At 39.2% G+C, this 27,165-nt stretch overlaps 1 protein-coding gene across 1 annotated transcript; it reads left to right on the top strand.

The window, feature by feature from the left end:
- The first annotated feature begins 127 nt into the window (after nt 1–127).
- Nucleotides 128–27,165, top strand: SPCS2 (signal peptidase complex subunit 2). The gene is made up of 5 exons (XM_030332180.1): nt 128–263; nt 17,326–17,409; nt 18,238–18,398; nt 19,800–19,934; nt 26,292–27,165. Exons 1-5 carry the CDS (start codon nt 150–152, stop codon nt 26,476–26,478), a joined length of 681 nt encoding a protein of 226 aa, XP_030188040.1. The 5' UTR covers nt 128–149; the 3' UTR covers nt 26,479–27,165.

Genomic DNA, 27,165 nt, shown 5'->3' with positions numbered 1-27,165 from the left:
CAAGCCCCGCGGTCACTTCCGCTGCCACCGCACGTCAGCCAGCCCCGAACTACGGATCCCGATGGGCTCTTGGCGGCGCGATACGCCGTCAGCTTCAGCCAATCGGCTTCGGACAAGTAGGAGGGGAGGGAGACGCTGAGGCAGACAAGATGGCGGCGGCGTCTGCACAGGGCGGGAGGACTGGTGGTGGAGGAGGTAGCAGTGGGGCTGGCGGTGGTCCCAGCTGCGGGACAGGCAGTAGCCGCAGTGGCTTGTTGGATAAGGTGAGGAGCCGCTTTGGGGGGACAGCCGAGACCTGGGGAGGCCCGGGAGGCAGCGATTCCACCTTCCCATCCCCGCCCCCCTTTTCTTCTGTGGCTTTTTCAGCGGGTTGTCCTCCCCTGGCCCACCCTGGGAACCCTACGGGCGCTTGTAGCCCGATCTCCACAACTCGAACCTTGCCTCATTCCCTTCAGGTTTTCTTTTCTTCTTGGAAGTGTGCCTGGTCCTTAACGCTGGCCACCACAGCTTTTGGGGATAATTTGATTATTCCCACATTTCAATGCAGCCATCGTTTTTCTCGGAGGTGCTGGGGGGTCACAGTTGATGTGCCCATTTCAGTGGGAAATCTGAAGCCCGAAGGAATGAAAGCAGCTACTCGAAGTCAGTAGTCCCCAAACTCCCCATCACGGTCACCACACTTGGGTGCTGTTGCAGATTCTAAGTGCTTCTTGACCTTTTGCTTACTCAAGTTTCTGGATGTTTTATCACGGTACTGCTATTACTGAACTTCCCTTATTGGGATGACAGGAAGCCTTTGAGATTTTTCTTTTCTCTCGCTTTCTTCCCACTCCCCCCTCTTTTTACCCCTATACCTGCCACTAATTGCAGTCAGTGAGTCGGATTCGTGAACTTGCTGCATGCTCTAGGTTGCCTCTTTCCCTCTCCACCAATCCATTTTTTGTTGTTGTTGTTGTTGTTTTTTAACTGCGGTCCTAGCAACAAAGGCTTAAAGGAAAAGAAAAAGGGAAAACTCCTCTGTTGGGCCTTCTTGCCCTTTGCAGAGCATCTTGTTAGAAACACTTGCAAGGAGTACTGGTTCTGCCTCTAATTAGCTGTGTGACCTTCAAATAATGCTTTGTTCTCCCTGTTACTTCATCTGTTAAATGAGGGACTTAGCCTAAAGTGTGTTAGTCCCTTCCAGTTCTCTCATTGTGGGGGCCCTGGGCCAGTTTGATGAGAAATATTAAGTATGGAGCTTTTAATATAGTAAATAGGATTTCTTGCTTTAATTGAAAGCAGCTTTTGTTGGAATTGCTTGTGCCTAACATATGGTAGGTGCCTAAGAAATGAATATATGATCATATTGAGGGATTCAGATCCAGGTCTTTTTGCTTCTGTTTTTAGGTGTCATTGGTTTTGAGTCATATGGTTCTCACAGTCTTAACCAATTAAAAAAAATTTTTTTTAATGTTTATCTATTTTTTAGAGAGACAGAGCACAAGTGGGGAGGAGCAGAGAGAGAGGGAGACACAGAATCTGAAGCAGGCTCCAGGCTCTGAGTTGTTAGCACAGAGCCCAACATGGGGCTTGAACTCACTAACAGATCGTGACCTGAGCCGAAGTCAGACACTCAACCGACTGAGCCACCCAGGCACCCCAGTCTTAACCATTTTTAAGAGAGGAGAACATGTTCTGGGAATTGGGATGGTAAATTGCTCCAAGACACGTGAGAGTATTGGGAATTGATAGTCATTTTCGTACACAAATCCTGCCTTTCTGCTGGTGAGCATCTCAACAGCCTATGCTTATCCTGTCCCATTGAGTGCTCTTGTTTTCCCTCTGTTTAGATCATTACCAGCAAACATTACTCATGGGCATTTCTGTTAAGGTAATGATTACTGAAAAGTATACAACATCATTGCATTATTGGCAGAACCTGGATTTGAGGATCATAAGATTTAGGCTTTGAAGTAGCTTTGTTAATTTCACCCTGTATGAGGCCTGGCAAGTCAGTTAACCTCACTAAGCTTACTTTTCTTCATCTGAACTAGTACAGTTTTGGGGAGAATCAAATGAGGTGATATACATGAATGATCTCTTTGACCTATAGTGTCTAATACATATGTTCAATGGCAAAGGAAAACATAAAGAATTCTGTCAGAAAGTACTGGGGGCAGGGGGCGCCTGGGTGGCTCCGTCGGTTGAGCGTCTGACTTCGTCTCAGGTCATGATCTCACGGCTGGTGAGTTCGAGCCCCACGTCGGGCTCTGTGCTGACAGCTCAGAGCCTGGAGTCTGCTTCGGATTCTGTGTCCCTCTCTCGCTGTGCCCCTCCCTCGTTCATGCTCTGCCTCTCTTTCTCTCAATAAATAAAATATTTTAAAAATTTAAAAAAAAAAGTACTCAGAGGGGTGTCTGAGTGGCTTACTCGGTTAAATGTCCAACTCTTGATTTCCATTAAGGTTATGATCTCACAGTTTGTGAGTTTGAGCCCCACGTCAGGCTTGTGCTGACGGTGTGGAGCCTGGATATTCTCTCTCTCTCTCTCTCTCTCTCTCTCTCTCTCAAACTTAAAAAAAAATAATGTAACTCAGTATAGCTGATTATAGGACATGGAGGTACCCAATATATTAAAAGTATTTGGTGTATTCAGATGTGTGCTTTTTACAGAAGTTCAAATGCAAGAGAGAACGATCCCTGAGATCTACTTGATAAGCGGGTGAGGGCCCCAGGGGAAGACCTCGTTCATGTCTGAGAGTGGAGCTAGTACCTTATTTTTGAAGAGAGGACAGCATACTAGGTAAGAATGTCCTTGAGCAAATGATAGTGCAGATGGTGCCTGATGTTTTGGGTGGTGAGTTGACTGCGGACTGTCCTAAGAGACCTGTAGTGACATGAAGGTAGAATCAGATTGAAGAGGAAATGGACTGCTTGGAGCAAGAGTAGGAAGCTGTTGAAGGTTTTGAGACTATATACAGTGGTTTTGGAAAATTAGATAAGTTGAAGTAGAAATTAAAAGTCTTCTGATAAGGCCTTATACCTTACTGGCGTATAAGGTTTATTTAAAAAGAAAGGCAAGTTTGAGTTCTAGTGCAGCATGATAAAGGCCACATGGCCTTGGATAAGTTGCAATAAGTTGAATTTCCTTGTAAACAATGTGGATTCCCATATGTATTATAGGCTTGTTGTTAATATTAAATTGTACAGTTTGGTAAATGTTCTTTGTAAATGGCTGTAAAGAGAAAATGACCAGGTGATGAGAACCCCAACTTGAGCAGCAGAAGTAGATAAAAGGCCTCACAAAGGAGCACTCGGCAGAATTAACCCAAGAAGTGAGGGACCTAGGGGAGAGAAAATAAGTCAAGATGTGTTTAGGTGCTTTTTCTCAGAAAACTTTATTTTAGCTTTACATCAGGTTGTTCCTCTAATTTCTCTAGCACTTATTGCACATGGGAATTAAACTGTCATTTAATATGACCTGACCTACTGTCTTGTATTTTTCTACCAATTTGTATTTGTCCAGTTTCCCATGAAAGGTTCTTATAGTTCTCTGAGGTGATCAATACAGAATAAATACTTACAGCATTGAATTTAGCAGACAAAAAACCTTCAGATCTGCCCCCTCCATCATCAGAAACTGCTTTTGAGATGGTGCCTCTAATTGTCTGAAAACTGAGGGTACTATGGAAGGGAAACATGGGGAAAAATGTTATTCTCAGTGGAGCAGGATCTAAATGAATAAAGAAGTTTTTGCTCTGTGGGATTGAGAGGCTGTTACCTTACAGCCTCTTTAATTTTATTTGTCTTGATTTTTTTTTAAGGGCTTTTATTTTTATTTCCTGCAGCTGTAGTGGCACTTCCTGTGAAGAAATGTAATAAAGAGATGCAAATGTGCTTCTAGCTTTCTGTAAGCAGATGTGAATTTCTGTGCCTGTGAAACTGAGAACAAAGCAATTCTACCTTCCTGATCTTAAAAATAAGTATGCAAATATAATTTTTCAACTTCTATCACAGAATAATTTAGATTATTGCAGTAAGATTTTTTTGCCCACAAAATACATCAAAGCATTTTGTTCTACATAGCAGACTGTAAAGAAAAATTACTTGCTTAATTGTTTTAGCTATTAAAATTGACATAGGTATTAAACCATGCTTTCCAGAACTATATCCAAATCCTTTTAGCCTTGTCCATGGATTTTTGTCTCCTGGATGAATTGTTTTGGCTATTAAAATGTGGTATTAAACTGTGTTTTTTAGAAGCTATATTCAGACCCTTTTAACTTCATACCTGAATTTTTGTCTCCTGGCTGGACTGTTCATCCTGATCCTAAAGCACAGCTTTTATACCTTAGTAGTTGAGAACAAAGGCTCTGGAGCCAGGCTGTATGTCTGGCTTTGAATCTTGGCTCTGCCACTTAGCAGATATGTATTCTTGGCAAGTTAATAAATCTCTTTGTGTCTCAGTTTCCTCATCTGTAAAGTGGGAATAATAATAATATTTACCTTTGGGGCGCCTGGGTGGCTCAGTCGGTTGAGCGGCCGACTTCGGCTCAGGTCACAATCTCACGGTCCGTGAGTTCGAGCCCCGCGTCGGGCTCTGTGCTGACAGCTCGGAGCCTGGAGCCTGTTTCTGATTCTGTGTCTCCCTCTCTCTGACCCTCCCCCGTTCATGCTCTGTCTCTCTCTGTCTCAAAAATAAATAAACGTTAAAAAAAAATTTTTTTTTAAATATTTACCTTAGAAGGTGTCTGGCACTATATATCTGGCATATAGTAAGCACTTATCTATCTGTCTATATATAGCTGCTGCTAATTAGCTGGTTACTCTGGGCTTCAGCTTCCTATTTTTTCCTAACATGATATGAAGACATCAGACTCCGTTGGGGTTTTAGTTAAAAATACAGGTTTCTGGACCTCATCCCAGACCTGAATCAGATTCTCTGGAGGTGGGACCTGGACAGCTGCATGTTTTTACATATAGCTATTTATTTATTTACTTATTTCCTCTATATTTTAATATTTTTTTAATATTTATTTTAGAGAGAGAGAGAGAGAGAGCGCAAGCAGAAGAGGGGCAGAGAGAGAGGGAGACCCAGAATCAGAAACAAGTCTCCAGGCTCTGATCTGTCACAGCACAGAGACCGATGTGGGGCTTGAACTCACCAGCCGCGAGATCATGACCTGAGCTGAAGTCAGACGCTTAACCAACTGAGCCACCCAGGCGCCCCTCTACATTTTAGTAGTTACTTCCAGGTTGAGCACTACTATCTTAGATTATTTTTTAAATCCTTTCTGGTTCTGATATATGAAGAGTTTTTTGTTTGTTTTGTTTCCAACTGTTCTGTTTAGTCAGTAGTGGTTTCTCTAAAATGTTTATAGTGAAGAGACATTGAAGCTTATCTGTGCCAGTCTCCTCATTTTATAGACATGGACACAGTTGAAGAGGGGGAAATGAAGCAACTTGCCCAAGCTGACACGCTGAGTTGGTTACAGTTCTCAAACCTGGCTTCCCGGTTCTTAATCCAGTGCTCTTACTTTACTTCTTAGGTACGTTGCCTCTCATACTGGAGCAGACCATGTGCTAACTACTGCAGTAGTGAAAAGAGTGTCTATTTTGAGGTTGGAAGACCTACGCTCAAGTCTTGGCTTTGTTACATATCAACCATGTGTCCTTAGACAGGTCATGTATCGCCTTTTGCTGTCCTCCATGGTATCTTAGCTTGCCAGATTTCTGGGTGGCATGTCTGGACCCTGACCTACCTCTGACAAAGAAGATGAATAGTTTTATGGCATTGCTGTAATTGTGTGTGTGTGTTTAAAGAAACAAGGTGCTGGCTTTTTAACATTGTTTTGCAAACTAAACTTTATTTTTTAATTAAATGTTTATTTTTGAGAAAGAGAGCTTGAGCAGGGAAGGGGCAGAGAGAGGGGGAGACAGAGAATCCCAAGCAGACTCTGTGCTGGCAGCTCAAACCCACAAACCATGAGGTCATTACCTGTGCCGAAACCAAGAGTTGGATGCGTAACTGACTGAGCCACCCAGGCATCCCGGAAGCAGAATTTTAATAATATCTCAAAACTCATTATTTTTTACTTCATCAAACTTAAAAACTCTTGTGTCAAGGGACACTATCAGGAAAGTGAAAAGGTAGTCCACAGAATGAGAGAAAATATTTACAAATCCTATTTCTTATAAGGGCCTAGTATCTAGACTATGTAGAAAATTTTACAACTCAATAACAAAAAGACAAACTGATTTCTAAAAGAATAAAGGATTTGAATGACCTTTCTCCATATGAAGATATACAGATGACCAGTAAACACATGAAAAGATGGTTAGCATCATTTGTCATTAGAGAAATGCAAATGAGAACCACCGTGAGATACCACTGAGATGGCTATAATAATAATAATTAAAAAAAGAAAAAAATAACCATTGTTGACAAGGATGTAGAGAAATTGGAACCCTCCTGCATTTCTGGTGGGAATGTAAAATGATGCAGCCACCTTGGAAAACAGTTTATCAGTTCCTCAGAAAGTTAAACATAGAATTGCCATATAACTTAGCATATTCCACTCCTGGGTATAAACTCAAGAGCACTGAATATATATGTCTGAATAAAAACTCGCACATGAATTACCGTAGCAGCATTATTCACAACAACCAAGAGGTAGAGGTAACCGAAGTGCCCAGAAAGTAGATTAGTGGTCATAGGGAGCAGGGGATAGGGAATGAATACTTGTGGTTATGGGGTTTCTTTTTAGGGTGATGAAAATGTTCTAGAATTAATGGTGATGATTGCACAACCTTGGTATAATAAAAACCACTGAATTGCACATTGTCTTTTTTTTTTTACATTTTATTTATTTTTAAAAATTTATTTAAATTCAAGTTAACATACAGCGTATGAATCAGAACCCAGTGATTCATCACTCATATAGTACCCAATGCCCATCCTAACAAGTGCCCTCCTTAATGCCCATCACCCGTTTAGCCCAGACCCCCACCCACCTCCCCTCCAGCAACCCTCAGTTTGTTCTGTGTATTTAAGAGTTTCTTATGGTTTTCTTCCCTTTCTGTTTTTATCTTATTTTTCCTTCCCTTCGCCTATGTTCATCTGCTTTGTTTCTTAAATTCCACATATGAGTGAAATAATGATATTTATCTTTCTCTGTTCTCACTTAGCATAATACACTTTAGTTCCATTGACGTTGTTGCAAAAGCAAGATTTCATTCTTTTCAATTGCCAAGTAATATTCCTATGTGTGTGTGCACACATATATTTTCTTTATCCCTTTATGTATATATACATATATATCCCTTTATCAGTCAGTAGACAATTGGGCTCTTTCCATAATTTGGCTCCTGTTGATAGCACTGCTGTAAACATTGGGGTGCATGTGCTCCTTCGAATCAGCATTTATGTATCCTTTGGATAAATACCTAATAGTGCAGTTGCTGGGTCATAGGGTAGTTCTATTTTTAATTTTTTGAGGAATCTCCATACTGTTTTCCTGAGTGGCTACACCAGTTTTCGTTCCCACCAGTACAAAAGGGTTCCCCTTTCTCTGCATCCTCGCCAACATCTATTGTTTCCTGACTTGTTTATTTTAGCCATTCTGACAGGTGTGAGGTGGTATCTCATTGTGGTTTTCATTTGTATTTCTCTGATGATGAGTGATGTTGAGCATCTTTTCGTGTATCTGTTAGCCACCTGGATGCCTTTGGAAAAGTGTCTATTCATGTCTGCTGCCCATTTCTTCACTGGATTATTTGTTTTTTGGGTGTTGAGTTTGACAAATTCTTAGATAGATTTTGGGTACTAACCCTTTAACTGATCTGTCATTTGCAAATATCCTCTTCCCTTCCATTGGTTGACTTTTAGTTTTGTTGATTGTTTCCTTTGCTGTGCAGAAGCTTTTTATCTTGATGAGGTCCCAATAGTTCATTTTTTGGAATTGTACATTTTTAAATGGTGAGTTTTATGGTATGTGAATTATATCTCAATTTTAAAAACTCATTTCTTTTTGTCTTTACAGTGTTTATGGAGTATCCTCTAAAGTTTTCAAATTATTACTATTTTCTTAGCCAGTCATTCACAATTATTTAAGAGTGATATCACAGATGTTAACAATCTCCATCTGTCCAGCCCCCCCCCCTTTTTTTTAGCAGTTGTCTACATTGTTTCTCTGTTCTGACCTTTGTTTTGTCAAATTTCACTAATAGTTTTTCATATTATTTGACCTTTCAGTAGTATTTGACTCACTGAACACTTCTTTCTTGAACTTTTCTCTTTTTTTTAATGTGGCTTCTAGAAGATTATTTGCCCCTGATTTTCCTCCACCTTCATTGGCCTCTGTATTATTGTTACTCTTTTGTCTTCCTGACCCGTAAATATTGGCAAACCCCTCTCCTCTATCTATACTCATCCCAAGAGATACCAGTGTTATGGCTTAAATACCATCTGTAAGTTGATGACTTCCACATTTGTGTTTTCAACCTGGACCTGTCCTCTGAGCCCCAGACTTCTGTGTCCAACTGTCTACTTGCCATCTTCACATGGATATCTCATAGGCATATTAGAATAAATAGCCAGAGTCAGTCTACTTCCAGTTTCTCTGGTGTTGCCACTAATGTTCATGTTCATAATTAACACATGGTAATTTCTAACTTCCAACTTAACTCCAGTGATAAATGCAGCTGTTAATAAGCCACTCATTCATCAAAGAAAATTAAGTAATTTTCTTTGCAGTATTTCTTGGTCATTTTTATAAAAAATAGATTGAAATTGAAAATTAAGTATGTTGTCGAGAGCTCTAATCTCTCTCTTTGAGATATCATGGTATTTCCGAGTTGGGATCTAAGTTAGGTGATGGTACACATTCTCAAGACAGACATCATTTTCTCCCCAGATTGAACATTTTTTTCTTATTTTGAACTTACTGTCTTTTCATCTTTTGCTAAATGTGTTCATATGGGTGGTAGGGGGTCCATATTTCCAACTCATGTAGTAATCTCGCCTTTTGACTTTACCGTCAATTTTCATAATCTCCTTATTTTGGTTTAGAAAATTCTGAAATCAGTATAACTGGAATTTAAACATCTCAAACTCAACATGTACAAATGGGTATTTCTCCTTTTTGCATCTGTGTACCTTCTCTTAGAAAATCACGTTAGCTCAGTTACCTAAGTCTGAATTTTTTATCCCTTTGCTGTTGCTCTTATTTAGGCCCTGCATCTTAGTCAGTCATCTGAATCTGATGTGTTTATCTCCATTGTTAGTCCTCTCCAGACCATCTAGCAGGTTGCCACTAGAAATGGCTTTTAGGGTCACCTGGGTGGCTCAGTAGGTTAAGCATCTGACTCTTGATTTCTGCTCAGGTCATGATCTTATGGTTCATGAGTTTGAGCTGCATGGGCTCTGCTCTAATGGTGTCGAGCCTGTTTGGGATTCTCTCTCCCTCTTCGCCCTCCCTCCGTCCCTCCCTCCCTCTCAAAATAAATATTTTAAAAAATGACTTTAAAAAACAGAAATTTGATTATTTTGTTCCTCTGCTTAAAGTATTCTCAATTGTTTGTCTCAGAATAAAGTCCAAGTCCTTTAACATAGTAAACTAAACAAGACTATCTAGGATATATACTCCCTGTTAAGTGCCTCATCTACTACTTTTCCTCCTTTGGAGCCTATATCCCTTTTCTAAACTGGGAGAGACCTTACAAAGAAGGGAGAGAAAAAGTGTTAGTGTTTCTTAGAGTCATACTCAGCTCTTTGTAAATCAGAGCAAGGTCCTTCTATTGGCACTAATCTCTGGTAGCCTTCATCTCTTCAGTGTGAATCGAGGAATCTTTTGAGCCTTTGTCAAGCTTTGTGTACTGGCCTTTGTGAAGCTAAGGAACTTCATGAAGCAATCCATGGAGGTCTTTATCACTACATAACTTACTTCTGTTTTCACTGCTATTAAAATAAGAAAATAGAAGTGTTTATGTTATTTAATACTGAACACAATTTTGCTTTGCTGGACATACCTTTAATGACCAAGGATTTTGTCCTTTTTTTGCCTTTAATGCCAGAAGATGCATGGGGAAAAGGAAAAGCCTGTAATCTTTAAATAGGTTAAATAAAAAAATACCTTCCTGTACTATTTACATATTCTCAAGACCTGGATTATGTTTAATATCCTCCTGAAGTCCTTAGAAAAGTGAAGTTCTTTTTTTTTTTTTTTGATGCTTATTTACTTTTGAGAGAGACAGAGACGGAATGCAAGTGGGTTAGGGGCAGAGAGGGAGGGAGACACAGAATCCGAAGCAGGCTCCAGTCTCCGAGCTATCAGCACCACAGCCTGACATGGGGCTTGAACTTATGAGCCGTGAGATCATGACCTGAGCCGAAGTCGGACACTCAACCGACTGAGCCACCCAGGCGCCCTGAAAAGTGAAGTTCTTAATGCCATATCTGCAGTGAAGTATCTTTGTAGAACTTTTTATTCATATTTGCAGCAGAGAATTGTAACTGAAATGAGTCTTTGTAATGTTTAGTCAAAACCATCAAATGCATATTTTTGAGACGCCTGTGTGGTGCAGTCAGGTAAGCGCCCTACTTCAGCTCACGTCATGATCTCGTGGTTCGTGGGATTAAGCCCCACATTCGGCTCTGTACTAGTGGCACAGAGCCTGCTTGGGATTCTCTCTCTTTCTCTCTCCGCCCCTCCTGCCCCCCCCCCCAAATAAGTACACTTTAACAAAAAGTTTAAAAAATGCATATTTTCTGTGGACTGGTTAGCTGTCTAGATCTGGCAATAGGTATGCTGGTCCAATAGTGTTTTTATTTCTTAATGTTGGTACTGACAAGGAAGTGATTTATTTTAAATGGGACTTTTTGAGCTATATTTTCAGTTAAATTTCAGTTGGTTTTAAATGGAGGGAAATGGAAGATTCAAAATCTATTTTGTGGGTTTTGTTGGTATATTCAAGATTAAAATCATTTTTAGATTCTTTTTATGTTAGCTATAACTTATTAGGTAGGAATCAGGATCCTCTATACGGCTATCACTTCAGGGATTTATGCCTTTTTCTTTTGTTTTTGATAGCTAATAATTCCTTTCCTTGTATTTTGTGGGAAGCACCTTATACTTTGTGGGAAGCAATGTGGAATAATGAGAAAGAGAATGGGTTTTGAAATCATGAAAACTCCGTTGAGTCTGGCTTTACTACTTCCTGTCACTTTGGGCAAATTTCTAAAACCCTTACTGTTATCTATAAAAGAAGGAAGTTAGTCAGTTTGAGCTGCCTTATCAAAAATGCCGTAGAACGAGTAGCTTAAACAACTGAAATCTTTATCTCATGATTCTGGAGGCTGGGAAGTCTGAGTTCAGGGTGCCGGCATGGGTTCTGATAAAGGCCCTTCTGCTTGCCGACAGCCTTCTCGGATCCTCACATGGTGGAAAACAGAATAGAAACAAGCTCTCATGTTCTTGAAAAAAAAGTTTTGTTTTTTTTTTTTTTGTAAACATTTATTCATTTTTGAGAGACAGAGTGTGAGCGGGGGAGGGGCAGAGAAAGAGGGAGAAACAATCCGAAGCAGGCTCCAGACTCTGAGCTCTTAGCACAGAGCCCAATGCAGGGCTTGAACCCACAAACTGTGAGATCATGACCTGAGCCGAAGTTGGACGCTTAACTGACTGAGCCATTCAGGCGCCCCTTGTGTCTTTTTGTAAGGGCACTAATCCCTCCCATGAAGGCTCTACCCGCATGACCTAATTACTTCCCAAAGGCCCACAGCCCAATACTATCACATTGGGGTTAGAATTTCAGCATCTGATCTGTGGGGGAGAGACAAAAACATTTGTCCATAGCAGATGGTAATTGTTCTTAGTAGCGTTATCATAGGGATTAAAAGAGATGGTGTATGTAAAACATTTAGCACAATACATAGGACACATTGTGCACTCAGTAATAGCTCTGGTTATACCTCCCTCAAATTCTGTGGATAAGAACCAAGTGAGATTACTTCAGCCACGTATACATTTGTTAAATTTAAACTGAAAGTTAACATTTTAGAAATCTTTTCCTTTTTTTTCTTTATAAGATTGTTCAGACATCTTTTCAAAAAGTAGCTGTTGACACTGTTATGTCCCTGACTCTGAGAATGTAAAACATGTAGTCCCTGTTACCCAGTGAGGGGGATGTTATATAAATCCAGCTAACTGTGATGCAGTATATTAGCTTTGCATAATTAATAGCAACAACAGTAGCTAATTTTTAATAACTACTTGTGTGTACCAGGCATTTTGCTGTTTTTTAATTACAGTATTTAATCCTCATACTAACGTGTGAAATAGATATTTTTATCTTTATTTTACAATTGAGCAAACTAAAGCTATAGAAAGATTAAATTATGTGCTCTTGCAAAAATAAACATTAAGAGAAAGATTAAATTATTTGCCCAATATCATCCATTAAATAGGAAAGTGAGAATTAAAACTCAAGTAGTCTGACTCCAAAGCTGTATCTTTTAAGCACTATATTGTGCTCCTTTGCATAGTAAGGGCTGCCTTATTAAGTGAAGAAAGAATGCATTTGCCTACATCTGTAGTGAATCTAAATTCAGTTAGGTTCTGATTTGAATATAGTATGTCTTTGAGAAGAAGGCCACAAACAGAATCTGCCTTGGGGTTGAGTTCAGAGATTAAGGCAAGTAAAAGTAAGTTTCTATCACTGAAGAAGGGACAGTTTTATGGTGAATCATGTGTTTATAAGTTAGCCCTAAGTAATTTAGTTGCCTGTCACTTACTGGCTGTGTGATGCTTAATATCCCTGGACTCTAGTTTTCTAATCCGAAGGACACTGGTTTCCATATTGAGAATCTGCTTAAGGCCTATCAGTGGTACTAGCAGTTTAACAGTGGATGCAAATTGACCTGCATAAGGGATATCATCCTGAAATTTTTAGACACACAACATAAAGAACTTCCTGTAAGGGAAAGAACATTGTATATGAAGGATCAGGAATCAGAATGGCTTCAGGAATCTCAGGAGTCCCTTAAACTCTTGAGACAATGGAATGAAACTTTAAATTTTTTGAAGAGAAATTATTTGTATTAATTGTGAGGGTAGACTAAAAGGATGTTTTCAGATATGTAGTCTCAAAATTGATTTCCCGTGTGCATTTTTCAAGGACCCACTAGAGGATGTGTTCACCAGATCAAGGGAATAGTAAACTGAGAAGAGAGTAAGACATGGTATCTAAGAAAAGGGGGTCCAGCCCAAGAGGAGGTTATGGGAACCCCCAGGGTGATGGTGAAGGGAAATTCCAGGATGATAGCTATACAGCAAGCCTGGAAAGCAGTCCACCCAGATCAAAGTAGGTCAGGAGGCTCTAAGACCAATTACTCCAAAAAGATGAAATTCACAGAATGATGAATACTTTCGCACATATTGACAGGAAATTTAAACAATTGGGTGAGAATTCGAAATATCACTATATTGATGATAAATACATTGATTGAAAACAACAACCAAAACAACAGTAGCTCCAAGGAAAACAAAAAGTTATCAGGAAAGAAAAAGTAATCCTAGTATAATACATGACTCATCTGTGAATAGCATTTGTGATTATAATGTACAGTTTGGATAATCTAGCCAAAATTAAGGTGTAAGACCAAATCACTAGTGATCTACTATGATGTATTAAAAAGATGGTGGGGGGGGGGAGCAGAGAAAATTAATGTGAGTGTGGCAGGGGATGAAAGGGCTCAATTTCCTCTTTTGTTGTGAGAAGTCAATAGATTTAATGCCAAAAACTGAGAAATTAAGAAATAAGAATGTAAACAATTTTTAAAGCAATATAGAGATGAATATTAAAAAAAAAATTCAGCCAAAAGGAAATAAAAGTAGTGTCTGAGGAGGGGAATTGACAATAGCAATGGTCTTAAAGTCAATGCCTATGATTGTTGATTGGGCCCAGTATACATGTAACTGTACCATGCAAGAGGGAGTGTGGGAAAGAGGAATTGTGTGAAGTTACAGCATTGCTATATCTTAATTGGCTGTACTGCCTGTATCAGGGATCCCTAAGTCCACTTGGTTCAAGTGATTTACTAGGACTGATTCACAGGACTGAGTATGTAGTTTTACTTGTAGGCAAGATTTATTTCAGCAAAAGGAAGAGGTGCATAGGATGAAGTCTGGAGGAAACCAAGTACAAAATTCTGAGAGCCCTCTGCCAGTAGAGTCCTAGAAATTGTGCTTAATTCCTTCAGTAACAGTATGATGTGACAGTACGTATGGAGTGTTGAGTGTTGTCTGCCAAGGAAGCTCACTACAAACTCAGTGTCCAGGTTTTTTACTGGGAGCTGGTTAAGTATGCACCCTCTGCCTAGCCTGTGGCAAAACTCCAGACTCCTAGAAAGAAAACTCGTGTGTAGCATAAACTACATCATTTATACAAACAGCTGAAGCACAATGAGCCACTCTTACCACTTAGGGAAAGTTTTATATCCGTGTAAGTCACTGTTTACCAGCCAACTTTCCAAATACCAAGCAAGGGCCAGCCTTTGAAGCAGGCCTTTCTAAGGATGGCGGTCTCAGGCCTATCTTAGCTCTTTTCTGCACAGACCTTTCTTGGTAATTTATCCTGTGAGGTCCCATATGAAAGAAACCAACCTTTGCTTTGTCTTTTTTATTACAAAAGGAAAGCAATTGCCCTTATGGTGTAAGAAGATAAGAGAGAGAGGGAAAAAAAAGTTTCTTAAAATGCTCTGAAAAGCAGGAGAGAGAAAAATGGAAGAGTAGTATACATTTTAGTTGAGCAGTTTTTGAGAATGACAGAAAATAAGTCAGAAAAGTAAGCATCTAATGTCCATCCTCCTGCCCTTTTTCTAGATGTGTCTCTGTACTATAGCAGAGATGCTATTTTCTCTGAATAGGCTAAAGGTTTTCATGCACACAAAATGGATCATGCTTCCATCTCTTCAGAAATCATAAACTTTGTGAGTCAGTGGAAATGTTCCTGTGCCACTTACTGAAGATTTCTTCTAGCTGCCAGACAGTGGAGGTAGAGCTGGGGCTATTTCAGCACATGCTGTAATAGCTTCTGTGTTTTATCCCCCCAGATTGCTGAGAAATTATCCTCTAAGTTGTAAAGGCAAGTTTCTTTAATGTACTGCAGATAGTGATGTGTAGCTGAGTATCTATGAGAATATGATTTTTTCTTTTTGGAATGACCCCAAAATTTTTTAATGACTTTGTTTCACAAATAATTTTAATTATGAATTCTGGCTGTACAGGTTCTTTCTTTTGCTTGCTGTTATCAAAATGGTATTTGCCACGAGTAATTTTCTCAAAATTCTTGTTTTTATGAGACACCAAAGGCAAAAAACCTTGATTGACTTTTAATCACTTGAAGTATGGCTGTTGTAGTTCATGTTTTTTCTCTCAACAAACTTCACAGAACAGTTTTTCTTTTTTGTGTAATAGTACATAGGATCACAGTTTTAAAAAACAAGTTTGTTGTATTATATTTCTACAGATGTTTAGTCTGTCTCCTTATTTCTCATATGCAGTGTCTGAACTTGTGCTCAATCAGAAAGATAAATATGAAGTTCTCTTTTCTTTCTGTAAAATCTATTCCTATTTTGTATTGGCCTGCTGGTTTGTAATTTTTATGAAATGCGGTATTCACTTGATATAAAAAACTAAGAGTTGGGCATTGTGCTGGGGCACCTGGGTGGCTCAGTCGGTTGAGCATCTGACTTTGGCTCAGGTCATGATCTCAGCTTGTGAGATCACGTTGGGCTCTGTGCTGATAGCTCAGAGCCTGGAGCCTGCTTTGGATTCTGTGTCTCCCTCTCTCTCTGCCCTTCCCCAGCTCATGTTCTGTCTCTGTCTCTCTCAAAAGTAAATAAACATTAAAAAAAAAAAAAAAAACTTAAAAAAAAATTTTTTTTTAAAGTTGGGCATTGTGATCTATAAAAGACAGGTTTATCAGATTATTTGTAGCACCCTGTTCCACTTAAGCTTTGTTCATGGAATCACTCACATTTGAGAATTTTTTTTACTATATGAAATGTTCACATGTTTAAAAATTAAAAAGGCATACATTAAAGAGTCAGTCCCACCCATGTCCTTCTACCTTCTCAAGATATCTGGGTACACTACAAGTTTGTTTAACCAGTCCTCTGTAGTTGAGTACTTGAGTTACTTTTTGTTGTTACAAATGCTGCTTCAGTGAGTAGCCTTGTATATTATTTCCTGTGTATGCACATAGGGACAATTTCCCAGAAGTGGAATCCAAGGTGATAAATTGCCTTAGTAGGTGTTATACCATTTTGAATTTCTACCAGCAGTGTGTGAGACAATCACTTGCTTCTAGCTAGCACAGTATTGGAGAACCTTTCTAAACCTCTGTAGATGAGAGAAATTGAAGTGGAGTTTGTCCAAAGTCCTATAACTAATAATAGGACTTGATTTTTAATTCAAAATGTTCTTTCCAACAGACTACACTGGATTTGCTGTTTTCCTACAGTTGAGACATACTGGTAGAATATAAAAGTTGTTAGCTGATGAACATGTATTAAAAGAGATGTTCCTCATCTTGTTAGTGTCTGAAAGTTCATGGGTGTATATTGTCTGAGTTTTGTGGTCACAGAATGAAAGGATGAACAAGTGGAGTTCTTCCCTATTCCCACATTTGGGTGAAATGGGGATGGGATATGTGAGTTCACACTGTAGTCTCTGTAGCCCAGATTGAGCTTTCTAGCATAGAAGACTGGCAACATCATATGAGTACCACCTGATTCTAGTGACCTAATCTCCTTCAATTTCATTTTTAAGTGTTTTGTCTTTTAGCTGTGTAACATCAGAGGACAAAGAGTAAATGTTACATGTACTTGAAAGATGGTCTTGTTAAGTAAAAACTTCAAATAAATTTTAAAGATCTAATTGGCTTTATTAATCGATTCATGAATCAGGCAGCATTCCATCTAGCGGGTAGAGGGAAGCTCCAAAAGGCTACAGAAACAAAGAGTTTTAAAGCTAGAGAGGGAGTGGAAAAAAAGGAAATTATTAGCAAAGAAGCCATTGTTTTAAGCAAGATCACCCTTAAGAGAATGGAAGGGGCCTATCAGCAAATTTCCTAGTGCTGACCAGGAAATTCCTGTATTAACTGGATATATTTCTGGGGAGTTGAAACTGCAGTTAGGTACTAGGTCTTAGTTTACTGTCTTGAGTCTTTAAAGTGAACACTATTTGGGGCCTGTGTTGTTGTTTTTTAAACACTTAAGGAAGTAGTTCATGTTACTTTCAATAAGATGCCATGCCTGGTGATGCACAACTTTTCTGTTTTACAGTGGAAAATTGATGATAAGCCTGTAAAAATTGACAAATGGGATGGATCTGCTGTGAAGAATTCTTTGGATGATTCTGCCAAAAAGGTATTTTCTTTTTTTTTTTTTTTTTTTTAATTTTTTTAACGTTTGTTTATTTTTGAGAGAGGGAGACAGAGTGCAAGCGGGGGAGGGGCAGAGAGCGAGGGAGACACAGAATCTGAAGCAGGCTCCAGGCTCTGAGCTGTCAGCACAGAGCCCGACATGGGGCTCAGACTCACAGACCACAAGATCATGACCTGAGCCAAAGCCGGATGCTTAACTAACTGAGCCACCCAGGCGCTCCAAAAAAGTATTTTCTTGAGGTAGGGAGTCTGTTAACATATGTACAGCTTATGGCACATCTGCAGGATCTTTTTCTTTTGTGACTGGGAATGACCGTAGTTTTTACTTGTAGGAATTGAGCCATAAAGCAGTTTCTAAAATCCTTAACGTTATATGAGGGAATATGCATTAAAATGTTAGCTACCTCAAGCTTCTGTCAAATTCTCTAATTTTTGAATTACAGAAAGCTGGTAGTTTATTGTTTTTGAGGTTAATTAGCCTAGAGCCAACAGGGTTGAGGGGAATATAGGATATTCATTCATGATTGGTCATCTCTCTATTTAAAAAGGGAAGAGAAATTTCCCTTCATCCCACGGGAAAAGTTGAGGATTAAAAAAAACCAAAATGTGTGAGAAGTTAATGAACTTTTTCTCTGGGATCATTGTGAACAGCTTGAGTCTTTTTTGCTTAGAGTGGTGAAATCCTGATTGGAGAGAACTACTTGGTAATTTTTATGATCCTTAATATAACTTTTACATGGAAATCAAGATTAAAAACAGGTACTAGGAAGGAAGCAATTCTGTGAGCTTGATTCCTTGTTCTTTTTACTAGGTACTTCTGGAAAAGTACAAGTATGTGGAGAATTTTGGTCTGATTGACGGTCGCCTCACCATCTGTACCATCTCCTGTTTCTTTGCCATAGTGGCTTTGATCTGGGATTATATGCATCCCTTTCCAGAATCTAAGCCTGTTCTGGCTTTGTGTGTCGTATCATATCCTTTATTTATGCTCAGGTTTGTTCTCTAGTGACTGTTTATTAGAATCTCTACTGATCATCCTCCCTGCTCCCTACAAAAAACAAACTTTGATTCTGGGGCCTGCTACTGTTAGAATTTAACAGTATGAGCCATGGGCATCTGTAGTTGTAGGTAGTAATTATCATTGATATTTTAAATTTAGTGTGGTTATTTTATCTTTAATTCTGTTTACTTGTTAATGTAGAGGTCATTGTAATCCATGTGTGAGTGCCTAATAGCAAACCACACATTATAGTGAGACCCAGTTCTCATTTCTAGCCTACCGCATTTCCATTAGACCCAGTTTGTTTTAAGACACTCATTCCGGGATATTAGAAAAGGATCAGATTTTGGAGATTCAGGTTTCCTTGAAGCTGAAGGGCTGGACTGAGAGTTAGTGAGCATGAGTAGAGGTGTGGCTTGTATAACAGAATTAAATCCTATTCTGGAGCTGGAGGACCTGGGTTTGAAATGGAAGTTGTTTTGTGATCTTGTGCTAAGAACTTACTGGAGTCTGCTTGAATGCTGCTCAGTTACATACATATGCAATAGACATTCAGAATTACAAAGATTTTTTTTTTTTTTTTTTTTTTTTTTGAGAACGAGAGAGCGAGCTCGTGCTTGTGTGCACGCAAGCTGGAGAGAGGGAGTGCTCAAGCTTGTGTGGTCAAGCCAGAGAGGGGCAGTGAGAGAGGGAGAGAAAGAATCTTAAGCAGGCTTGACGTCCAGTGCAGAGCCCACTATGGGGCTTGAACTCATGACTGTGAGATCATGACCTGAGCCAAAATCAAGAGTCAGGTGCTTAACCAGCTAAGCCACCCAGGTGTCCCTGAAATATTTCTAAAAAAATGTACTTTGGGAATTTTTCTTCCAGCAAGCCATTTAATAAAGCAGGCCCTGATTAAAAATGGTATTCTCCAAATTGATCCCAAATTATAGTCCCAGAATTGGCACCTTGACTTCTTTCAGTAATCAGATAAATCATCCCAGTATGAATTTTTTCACCATTAAGGTGGTTCCAGAGAATATGTTGTAGGTTCTGGAGACAGTCCCCAAAGGAATTCCAAAAGAGGTTTAAACAATGAGAGCAACATAATTATAAATATATGACCTCCCAAGAGAACTACCGTGATAAAATTTCATTTGTTTGGTGTTTAAAGTAAACATGATCATGGTATTTTTTATAATCGTGTCGGTTCCATATGTAATGGTAATGACTTCTCTGTGCCCAACACTAAAAATGCATATACACACACACACACATACACACACACACACACACACACACACACACACACACATATACAGATATATATGTATATGTGTGTGTGTTGTTTTGTGTGTGTTTGTGTGTTTTTTCCTTAACTTTATCTGAACCTATTTTGTGATGATGGGGATCCTGACCATTTATACCTCATATAAGGAGAAGAGCATCTTTCTTGTGGCCCACAGGAAAGATCCTACAGGAATGGATCCCGATGATATTTGGCAACTGTCCTCCAGTCTCAAAAGGTATGACTATCCTCAAAGACTATTAAATTCTGCTGTCGGATTCTCTCTAGGAGTTGAGTCATTTTCAACAGACTATTTTATTGTATGCTTACTCCATGCAGATCATAGTACCAGTCATGTAAAATGAAGAAAGGGGTATGAATGGTCTAGAAGGTTTTTCCTAACATTGTACTTCTGAGATTGTATTATCACAGAAGTGCTCTGAGGATAAACTGTTGGAGGAAGTACTTTGGTAGAAGGATGAAGAATGAGTCTCTTTCCTTGTGGCCAATAAATGAAGCCAATTAGAATGCAGAACTAAGAAGGCCAAAAGTGTGAAGTGAATTATCTTTGAAGAACCCCATTAGCTTCTATATCTTCCGTGATCTTGACTACAGTCTGTGTAGTCAGAAATTTTTGCAGCAATGTACTGGGCAACTCAGAGAATCACCTTTCCAAATTCCTGACCAGCTGTGGGTATAACTTAGTACAACTGACACCTGAGGTCTTTTTAGGTATCCAGAGCTGGGTTTAAGTCCTAGCTCATCTCTTTCTAGCTGTATGATGTTTGGTATATCATGTAAACTATTTGAGCTTTAGTCAAAACCGGATCAAGAATGACTCATAGAGTTGTTGGGAAGATGCCAGCTGGTACATATACCAAGTATAAAAATAGCAAACGTTGGTGAAGCGTTAACCATATACCGGGTATCGTGCCAAGTGCATTATCTCATTTAAATCTTAGAACCACCCATTTTATAGGTAAGAACACAGACCCAAAGGGTTTAATTAATTCCTAGAGCCCAAAAGTAAATTCTAGCTGGTATTCCAGCCCATATCTGAGCCCAGAACTCACGCTCTTAGTCACTGTCCTAAAAACACATGGCACAGTTCCTAGCACATAGTAGGCTCTCAAATTACAAGTATGGTTATTCATATATATGATGGTAAGCATAGCATCAACACCAAACAGCCTCTCCTTACTGGCTTGTGCCAATGCCTATGAGGAGGAGCAGAATGTGATTCTGATGTTCTAGCTGGGTTCTCCTGGCAGGGCCCCCAGCTGCCCTTTGAACTCAGCCATCATAAGTCTATACCTTGTGCCAGGTCCCTAAAACAGTTGTAGAATTCTATACCCTCGCAGCATCTTGATTTCATTATTTCCATTCACGCATTTCATCTCATTCATACACACATTCTCATTTTTTTGACAGCTTTATTGAGATATAGTTCACATACCGTACAGTTCACACATTTAAGTGTACAGGTCATTGGTTTCTAGTGTGTTTTCAGATATTGCAACCATCACCACAGCCAACTTTAAAGCATTTTTATCATCTCAAAAAGAAACTCTGTACCCTTTAGCTATCTGCTCCCCTGCCCCCCCCCCCACACCAATTCCCTCAGCCTTCAGTCACCATTAATCTGCTTTCTGTCTCTATAGATTTCTCAGTTCCAGATATTTCATGTGAGTGGAATCATATAATACATGATCTTTTGTGACTGGCTTCTTCCACTTAGCATAATGTTCCAAGATTCACCCATGGTGTAGCAAGTGTCGATATTTTATTCCTTTTTATGCCAAATATTCCATGACATGGCTATACCACGTTTTGTGAATCCATTTATCAGTGGATGGACATTTGAGTGGTTTCCACCTTTTGGCTGTTGTGAATAATGGTGCTATAAACAGTCCATCTACAAGTTTTTGTGTGGACATAATGTTTTCATTTCTCAGGTAACTTACCTAGGAGAGGAATTGCTGGGTCATACGGTAACTCTTTTAATTGCTTGAGGAATTGCAGACTGTTTTCTGTAATAGCTGCACCATTTTCAATCCCACTAGCAGTGCACGAGGGTTCTGGTTTTTTCCACATTCTCTGCTGATTTTTACCAGCTGCCACAGTATTGTTTCCTGTGGTGAGGAGGTATGCCACCTCTGTTCCTTCTCACTGCACTTAAATATAGACTCTCTTCTCTTTCCTTGAAGATAGCTCCTGGCAAAAAAAAAAAAAGAAGAAGAAGAAGAAGATAGCTCTTGGCTCATTGGCATTCTCTCTAACATAGCTCCTTTGGAAGTCTTGGTGATTTCATTATCCAAATAGTTGATAATTCCTGTTCACTGGCCTCTCCTCTGATCATCTTGTTTTCTACCATGGCTCAAACACTTACTTCCCTGGACATATCCTAAACCTTGCTGATACTGGTAACTAATTACCTTCAATGATTTCAGTTTTGGTATCCCGCTCTATGACCATTGCTTCCTATTTTTCTAGTTCTCTTGTCCCAGTGGTTCTTCAGCCTCACTAGCATCTCTAATGCATTGAGCCTCCCACCTTTTCACTGTCTCTTTTGTCTTTCATTGTCTTACTTCCTCCTTACCCATCTTCGGTTCCATGGCATTTCTGTAGTCCAGTTACTCTCACTGTCCTAAAGCATCTTTTATACCTTCTCCTCTGTTTCATACCTATCCTACTCTCTCATATTTACCCTCCTATTCTTTTGTTGCTGAGAAAATCAAAGCAGTCAGAAGCCCCCATCATTACCTGCTTGTGGTGCTCATCATAGTCTGTTTCTTCCGGAGTTCCCATCTAAAGCCTCCTCTCCATTTATCCACTAGCTTCTCTCCCTTCTCATTTACATGATGTTTCCCTCTCTGCTGGATCATTTCTTGTGGCATACAAACATGCTGTAATTTCTTCCAACTAAAAAAATTGGTTTTGTTCTCCTTATTCTCCCCACATGGTCTTATTTCTCTGCTCCCCATTTCTTCTCTCTGTATCTCTTGGATCTGTTTGTCTTTATATCTCTTTCATCTTTGTACTCAATCAGCATTTGACAGTGAATCGCTCATTCCTTGTTTCACTTGCTTTTTAACTAGGTTTCTAGGATACCATAATCTCCTAATTTTCTTCATACCTTAATGTCTGCTTTTCTAGTCGCTTTTATGATTCTTCAGTATTTGAAGGAACAGCTCTAAATTTGAAATGCCACACTAGTGCTTGTTCCTAGCACCTCTTCTCTATCTATATTCACTAAGTGTAATATTATCTAGACTTTCAAGACTTTAAATACCATCTTTATACTGAAAATCTCTAAATCTGTATTTTCATCCTAGACCTATCCTGAACTCCACTTTTCTGTTTGACATTGGATCCTATTTAGCATTTCAAAATTAACATATTCAAAACCTAAGCCTGCTATCCCTCATCCAAACCTGTTCTACCTCCAGTTTTCCTATCTCAATAAATGGCACTTCCATCCTCCTATTTACTCCGGCCAGTACTCAGTCATTTTGACTCCTCTCTCTCAGTCTTTCCAATAGTCTGTCAGCAAATCCTGTCAGCTCTGTCTTCTAAATATATTCAGTCTGATCACTTGCCATCTCTACTGCTACCCTCATCTCTCAGGTCACTGTAATAATGTCCTCATGGACCTCCACAACTGCTCTCCCTGCTCATAGTCTATTTCCAGTACAACAGGCAGAGTGATCTTTTTAGAGCATAAGGCACTTCAACTCAATCCTCCGTTCAAAACCCTGTCACTCTGAGAAAAATCTAAACTCCTAAGTCCAGCTTAGAAGTCTATACTCCTCTATTCTCTGCACCCCACACATAAGCACACATACCCCTTATTTCCTGTGGCTCTCCTCTCTCATTCCGTCATGTTCTTCAGACATTCCAGGCATGTTCTTGCCTTAGGGCTATTGCATTTGCTGTTTCCTTGCTTGGATTATTCTTTTTCCAGAAAATTTGTTCTTCCTTTCTTTAGGGCTCTGCTTAAATATCTGCTTAGTGAACCCTTTTCCTGCCTGCTATATTTAAAAGGACATCATAGGGGCGCCTGGGTGGCTCAGTCGGTTAAGCGTCCGACTTCAGCTCAGGTCACGATCTCACGGTCCATGAGTTCGAGCCCCGCGTTGGGCTCTGGGCTGATGGCTCAGAGCCTGGAGCCTGCTTCCGATTCTGTGTCTCCCTCTCTCTCTGCCCCTCCCCCGTTCATGCTCTGTCTCTCTCTGTCTCAAAAATAAATAAACGTTAAAAAAAAAAATTAAAAAAAAATAAATAAAAGGACATCATATTTTCTGTTTTATTGTTGGTTCTTTCATATACGCTAAAGTTAAAATCCCAAAAGACACAGCTTTGTCTGTGGTGTTCACTGCTGTATATCCTTAGCATCTGAAACTGCTTGACATGTGTAGTTGGTACTGAATAAGTATTACATAATTATTATATAATAACATTTATATTTTCCTGAAAATATTTTAGATGTAATTGTTATATATTACATGTAAGTTATATAACATATAATAATAAAATATTAATGAGTATTTATTTGTAAAGTGCATCAGATCACAACTCATCAGATCATGTCCTACCATCAAAGCCATGGAACTGCCAGTGAAACTGGTCCCAAATTACGGAAATCAACTAACAGCAGTTGGCTGGGTTTGAGAAAAATTTTGAGGTGTTGAAAATAGTTTAAAGACCATCACTCACAGCTATTCGGGTTGGGAATAACTGGCTAGCCAAGATTTTTTGTTTTTTTGTTTTTTTTTTTTTTAGTATGGTTGACACATGGTGTTATATTAATTTCAGGTGTACAGCATAGTGATTCATCAGCTCTGTAGGTAGCTCACCAGGGTAGCTGCCATCTGTCACCATGCAGTGCTGTCACAATACATTGACTATACTCCTGTGCCTTTTGTCCCTGTTACTTACTCCATAACTGGAAACCTGTATCTCCCACTCCCCTTCACGTATTTTGCCCATCCCCCAGCTACCTCCCCTCTGGCAACCATCAGTTTTTTCTCTGTATTTACAGGCCTGATTCTGCTTTTTGTTTGTTTATTCATTTGTTTTGTTTAGATTGTACATATAAGTGACATGCTGTGGTATTTGTCTTCCTCTTTTTCCATTTAGCATAATACCCATAAAGTCCATCCATATTGTCCGTCCTGAATGAGAGGATCTCATCCCTTTTTTGTGACTTTCTTATCTATTCATTTGTTAATGGACACCTGGGCTGCTTCCATATCTTGGCTCTTGTAAATAATGCAGCAACAAATACAGGCTATTTCAAATTAGTGTTTTCATCTGGGGGAGTGGGGTGGCAAATACCAAGTAGTGGAATTACTAGATCATATGATAATTCTATTTTTAATTTTTTGAGGAACTTCTATACTGTTTTCCACAGTGGCCACACCAATTTACATTCTCTCCAACAGTCCACAAGTGTTCCTTTTTCTTCACATCCTTACCAACAATTGTTATTTCTTAGACAATAATTTATTGAGGTATGATTTTTTGAGCACTGGTTAATAATAGGTACTGTTTTAACCATGGCAGTGATCTTGAAAATTATGTGGTAGTTTTCCTATTTTAAACATGCAGAAACACGCTTAAGCAGTTGCTTCCGTAAAGATAATAACAGCTTGACAATCTACTGAATGTGCCCTAATTAAATGGAGACAGAAACTGTTAGATCATGGTCAGGGGAGGAATGTCAGCCTGCCAGAGGTTGATTTTTATTAACACTTTTGAATTGGTGGATATAGCAAAGGACCTCAAGGTACCTTAAGGTGTAGGTAAAGAATCTCTAGAATTCATATAGTAAAAGATACCCTCTGTCCTAGAATAAGGTAGAACCTGGAACTAGATTGATTATAGAGAACAAGCACTAGAGTTGTGAACAGCCTAGAATTGGTGAACATCTGTGAAAACACGTAGTTCTTCATTTATTCATAAAAATTTGATTGTCTACCAAGTGCTAAACTAAGAGTAGAAAACAAATAAGACAGAATTCTTGTCCTCAAGAATCTCTGAGGTTAGCGAAGAGCACAGATACACAAACATCCTTTCAGTAGATAATTTCATTGACCACATGGGAGCTATCATTAGACCTTGCATCTGATAGGTGCTTAATAGTTGAATTGACGATTGATGGTGCAGTGTATGACAAAGGTGAGACATCTGACCCAGTTTGGGAAGGCTTTCCCAGAAAACTTTATGCCCTAATATTAATAAATGGGAACTAGTCCGGTGAGATGGGAGAGAAATGTCTACTAGGAAGACCCTTCTAGCATAATAAGGGCAAAGTCCAGAGGTAAGAGGAGTGGTCTGTATAACTGAACAGTCTATGACAAGGTAAAGGAGGTGCACAGTAAGGCAGACACGGTAATACCAATGAATCAGAACTTGTATCTTGAAGGCAATTAGGAACCTCTGGAATTTTTTTTTAATTTTTTTTATTTTAAAGATCTGTGTGTGACCTACAGCACCAGTAGCGAGCTCAGTCCTTTCTTCAAAAAACAGTTGATGCTCTAGTATTACTAGTTGAATCTCTATGTTTGGGTTTTGACTTCTTATCTTTGCTTAGGTTTGATGACAAATATACTCTGAAGTTGACCTTCATCAGTGGAAGAACAAAGCAGCAGCGAGAGGCCGAGTTCACCAAGTCCATTGCTAAGTTTTTTGACCACAGCGGGACACTGGTCATGGATGCATATGAGCCTGAAATATCCAGGCTCCACGACAGTCTTGCCACAGAAAGAAAAATAAAATAGCCAATTTTAAAAGCAGCCATCTTTCTGCTGGATCATGCTGAATTTCGGGATGAGGGAGAAGGAAGCAGAGAACTTAAAATGGATAAAGTAAGATATGTTAAAAATGTCCCTGTTTTGTCCTGAAATTTTAGTCCATTCTGGATAAATAGGATTTTCTAGTTCAGATATGAGAAGTTGTAGCTCTGATATCTAGCTTTAGCCTCCTAGGTCTGCTGATCGTGTTGTTTTGATTTGCTTTTCTAGAAAAGCATTTTTGCTAGCCATACAGACTTCTTCCTACCCAGCAGTACTTTATATCACATAGCTTTGTGCCATGCAGCATTTGAAGACTCAATTTTTAAAATTGTTAACCTGTTGCTGACCTTGTTGTGTTAATTCCTGTTTCAACAGCTATTTCTCTTAATTCAGGATACAACTTCTTGTGTATGACAGCTTTCCTTCACACACCATTTTTGTGGGTGTGTATATATCTGACTTGGGGGAGAATTGGGAAAAAACCACAGCTTTTTAATTTGTTTAAAACAGACCTTCTGCCTGTTACATTTTGTGCTTTTAACCAATTAAAGAAGCCAGTGGCATTTTTAGTTTTATATTGTCTTGTTTTCCACTAGTATGTACCTGTTGATTTGTTTGTGCCCTTTATTAACTGCCATTTTCTAAAATTTTTTTCAATAAAAGGAAAGAAGA

The sequence above is a fragment of the Lynx canadensis genome, chromosome D1 (genome assembly GCF_007474595.2).
Source record: "Lynx canadensis isolate LIC74 chromosome D1, mLynCan4.pri.v2, whole genome shotgun sequence".
Classification (NCBI taxonomy): Eukaryota; Metazoa; Chordata; class Mammalia; order Carnivora; family Felidae; genus Lynx; species Lynx canadensis.
Note: the sequence above shows the minus strand (reverse complement) of the source record. Positions and strands in the feature narration are given on the sequence as shown.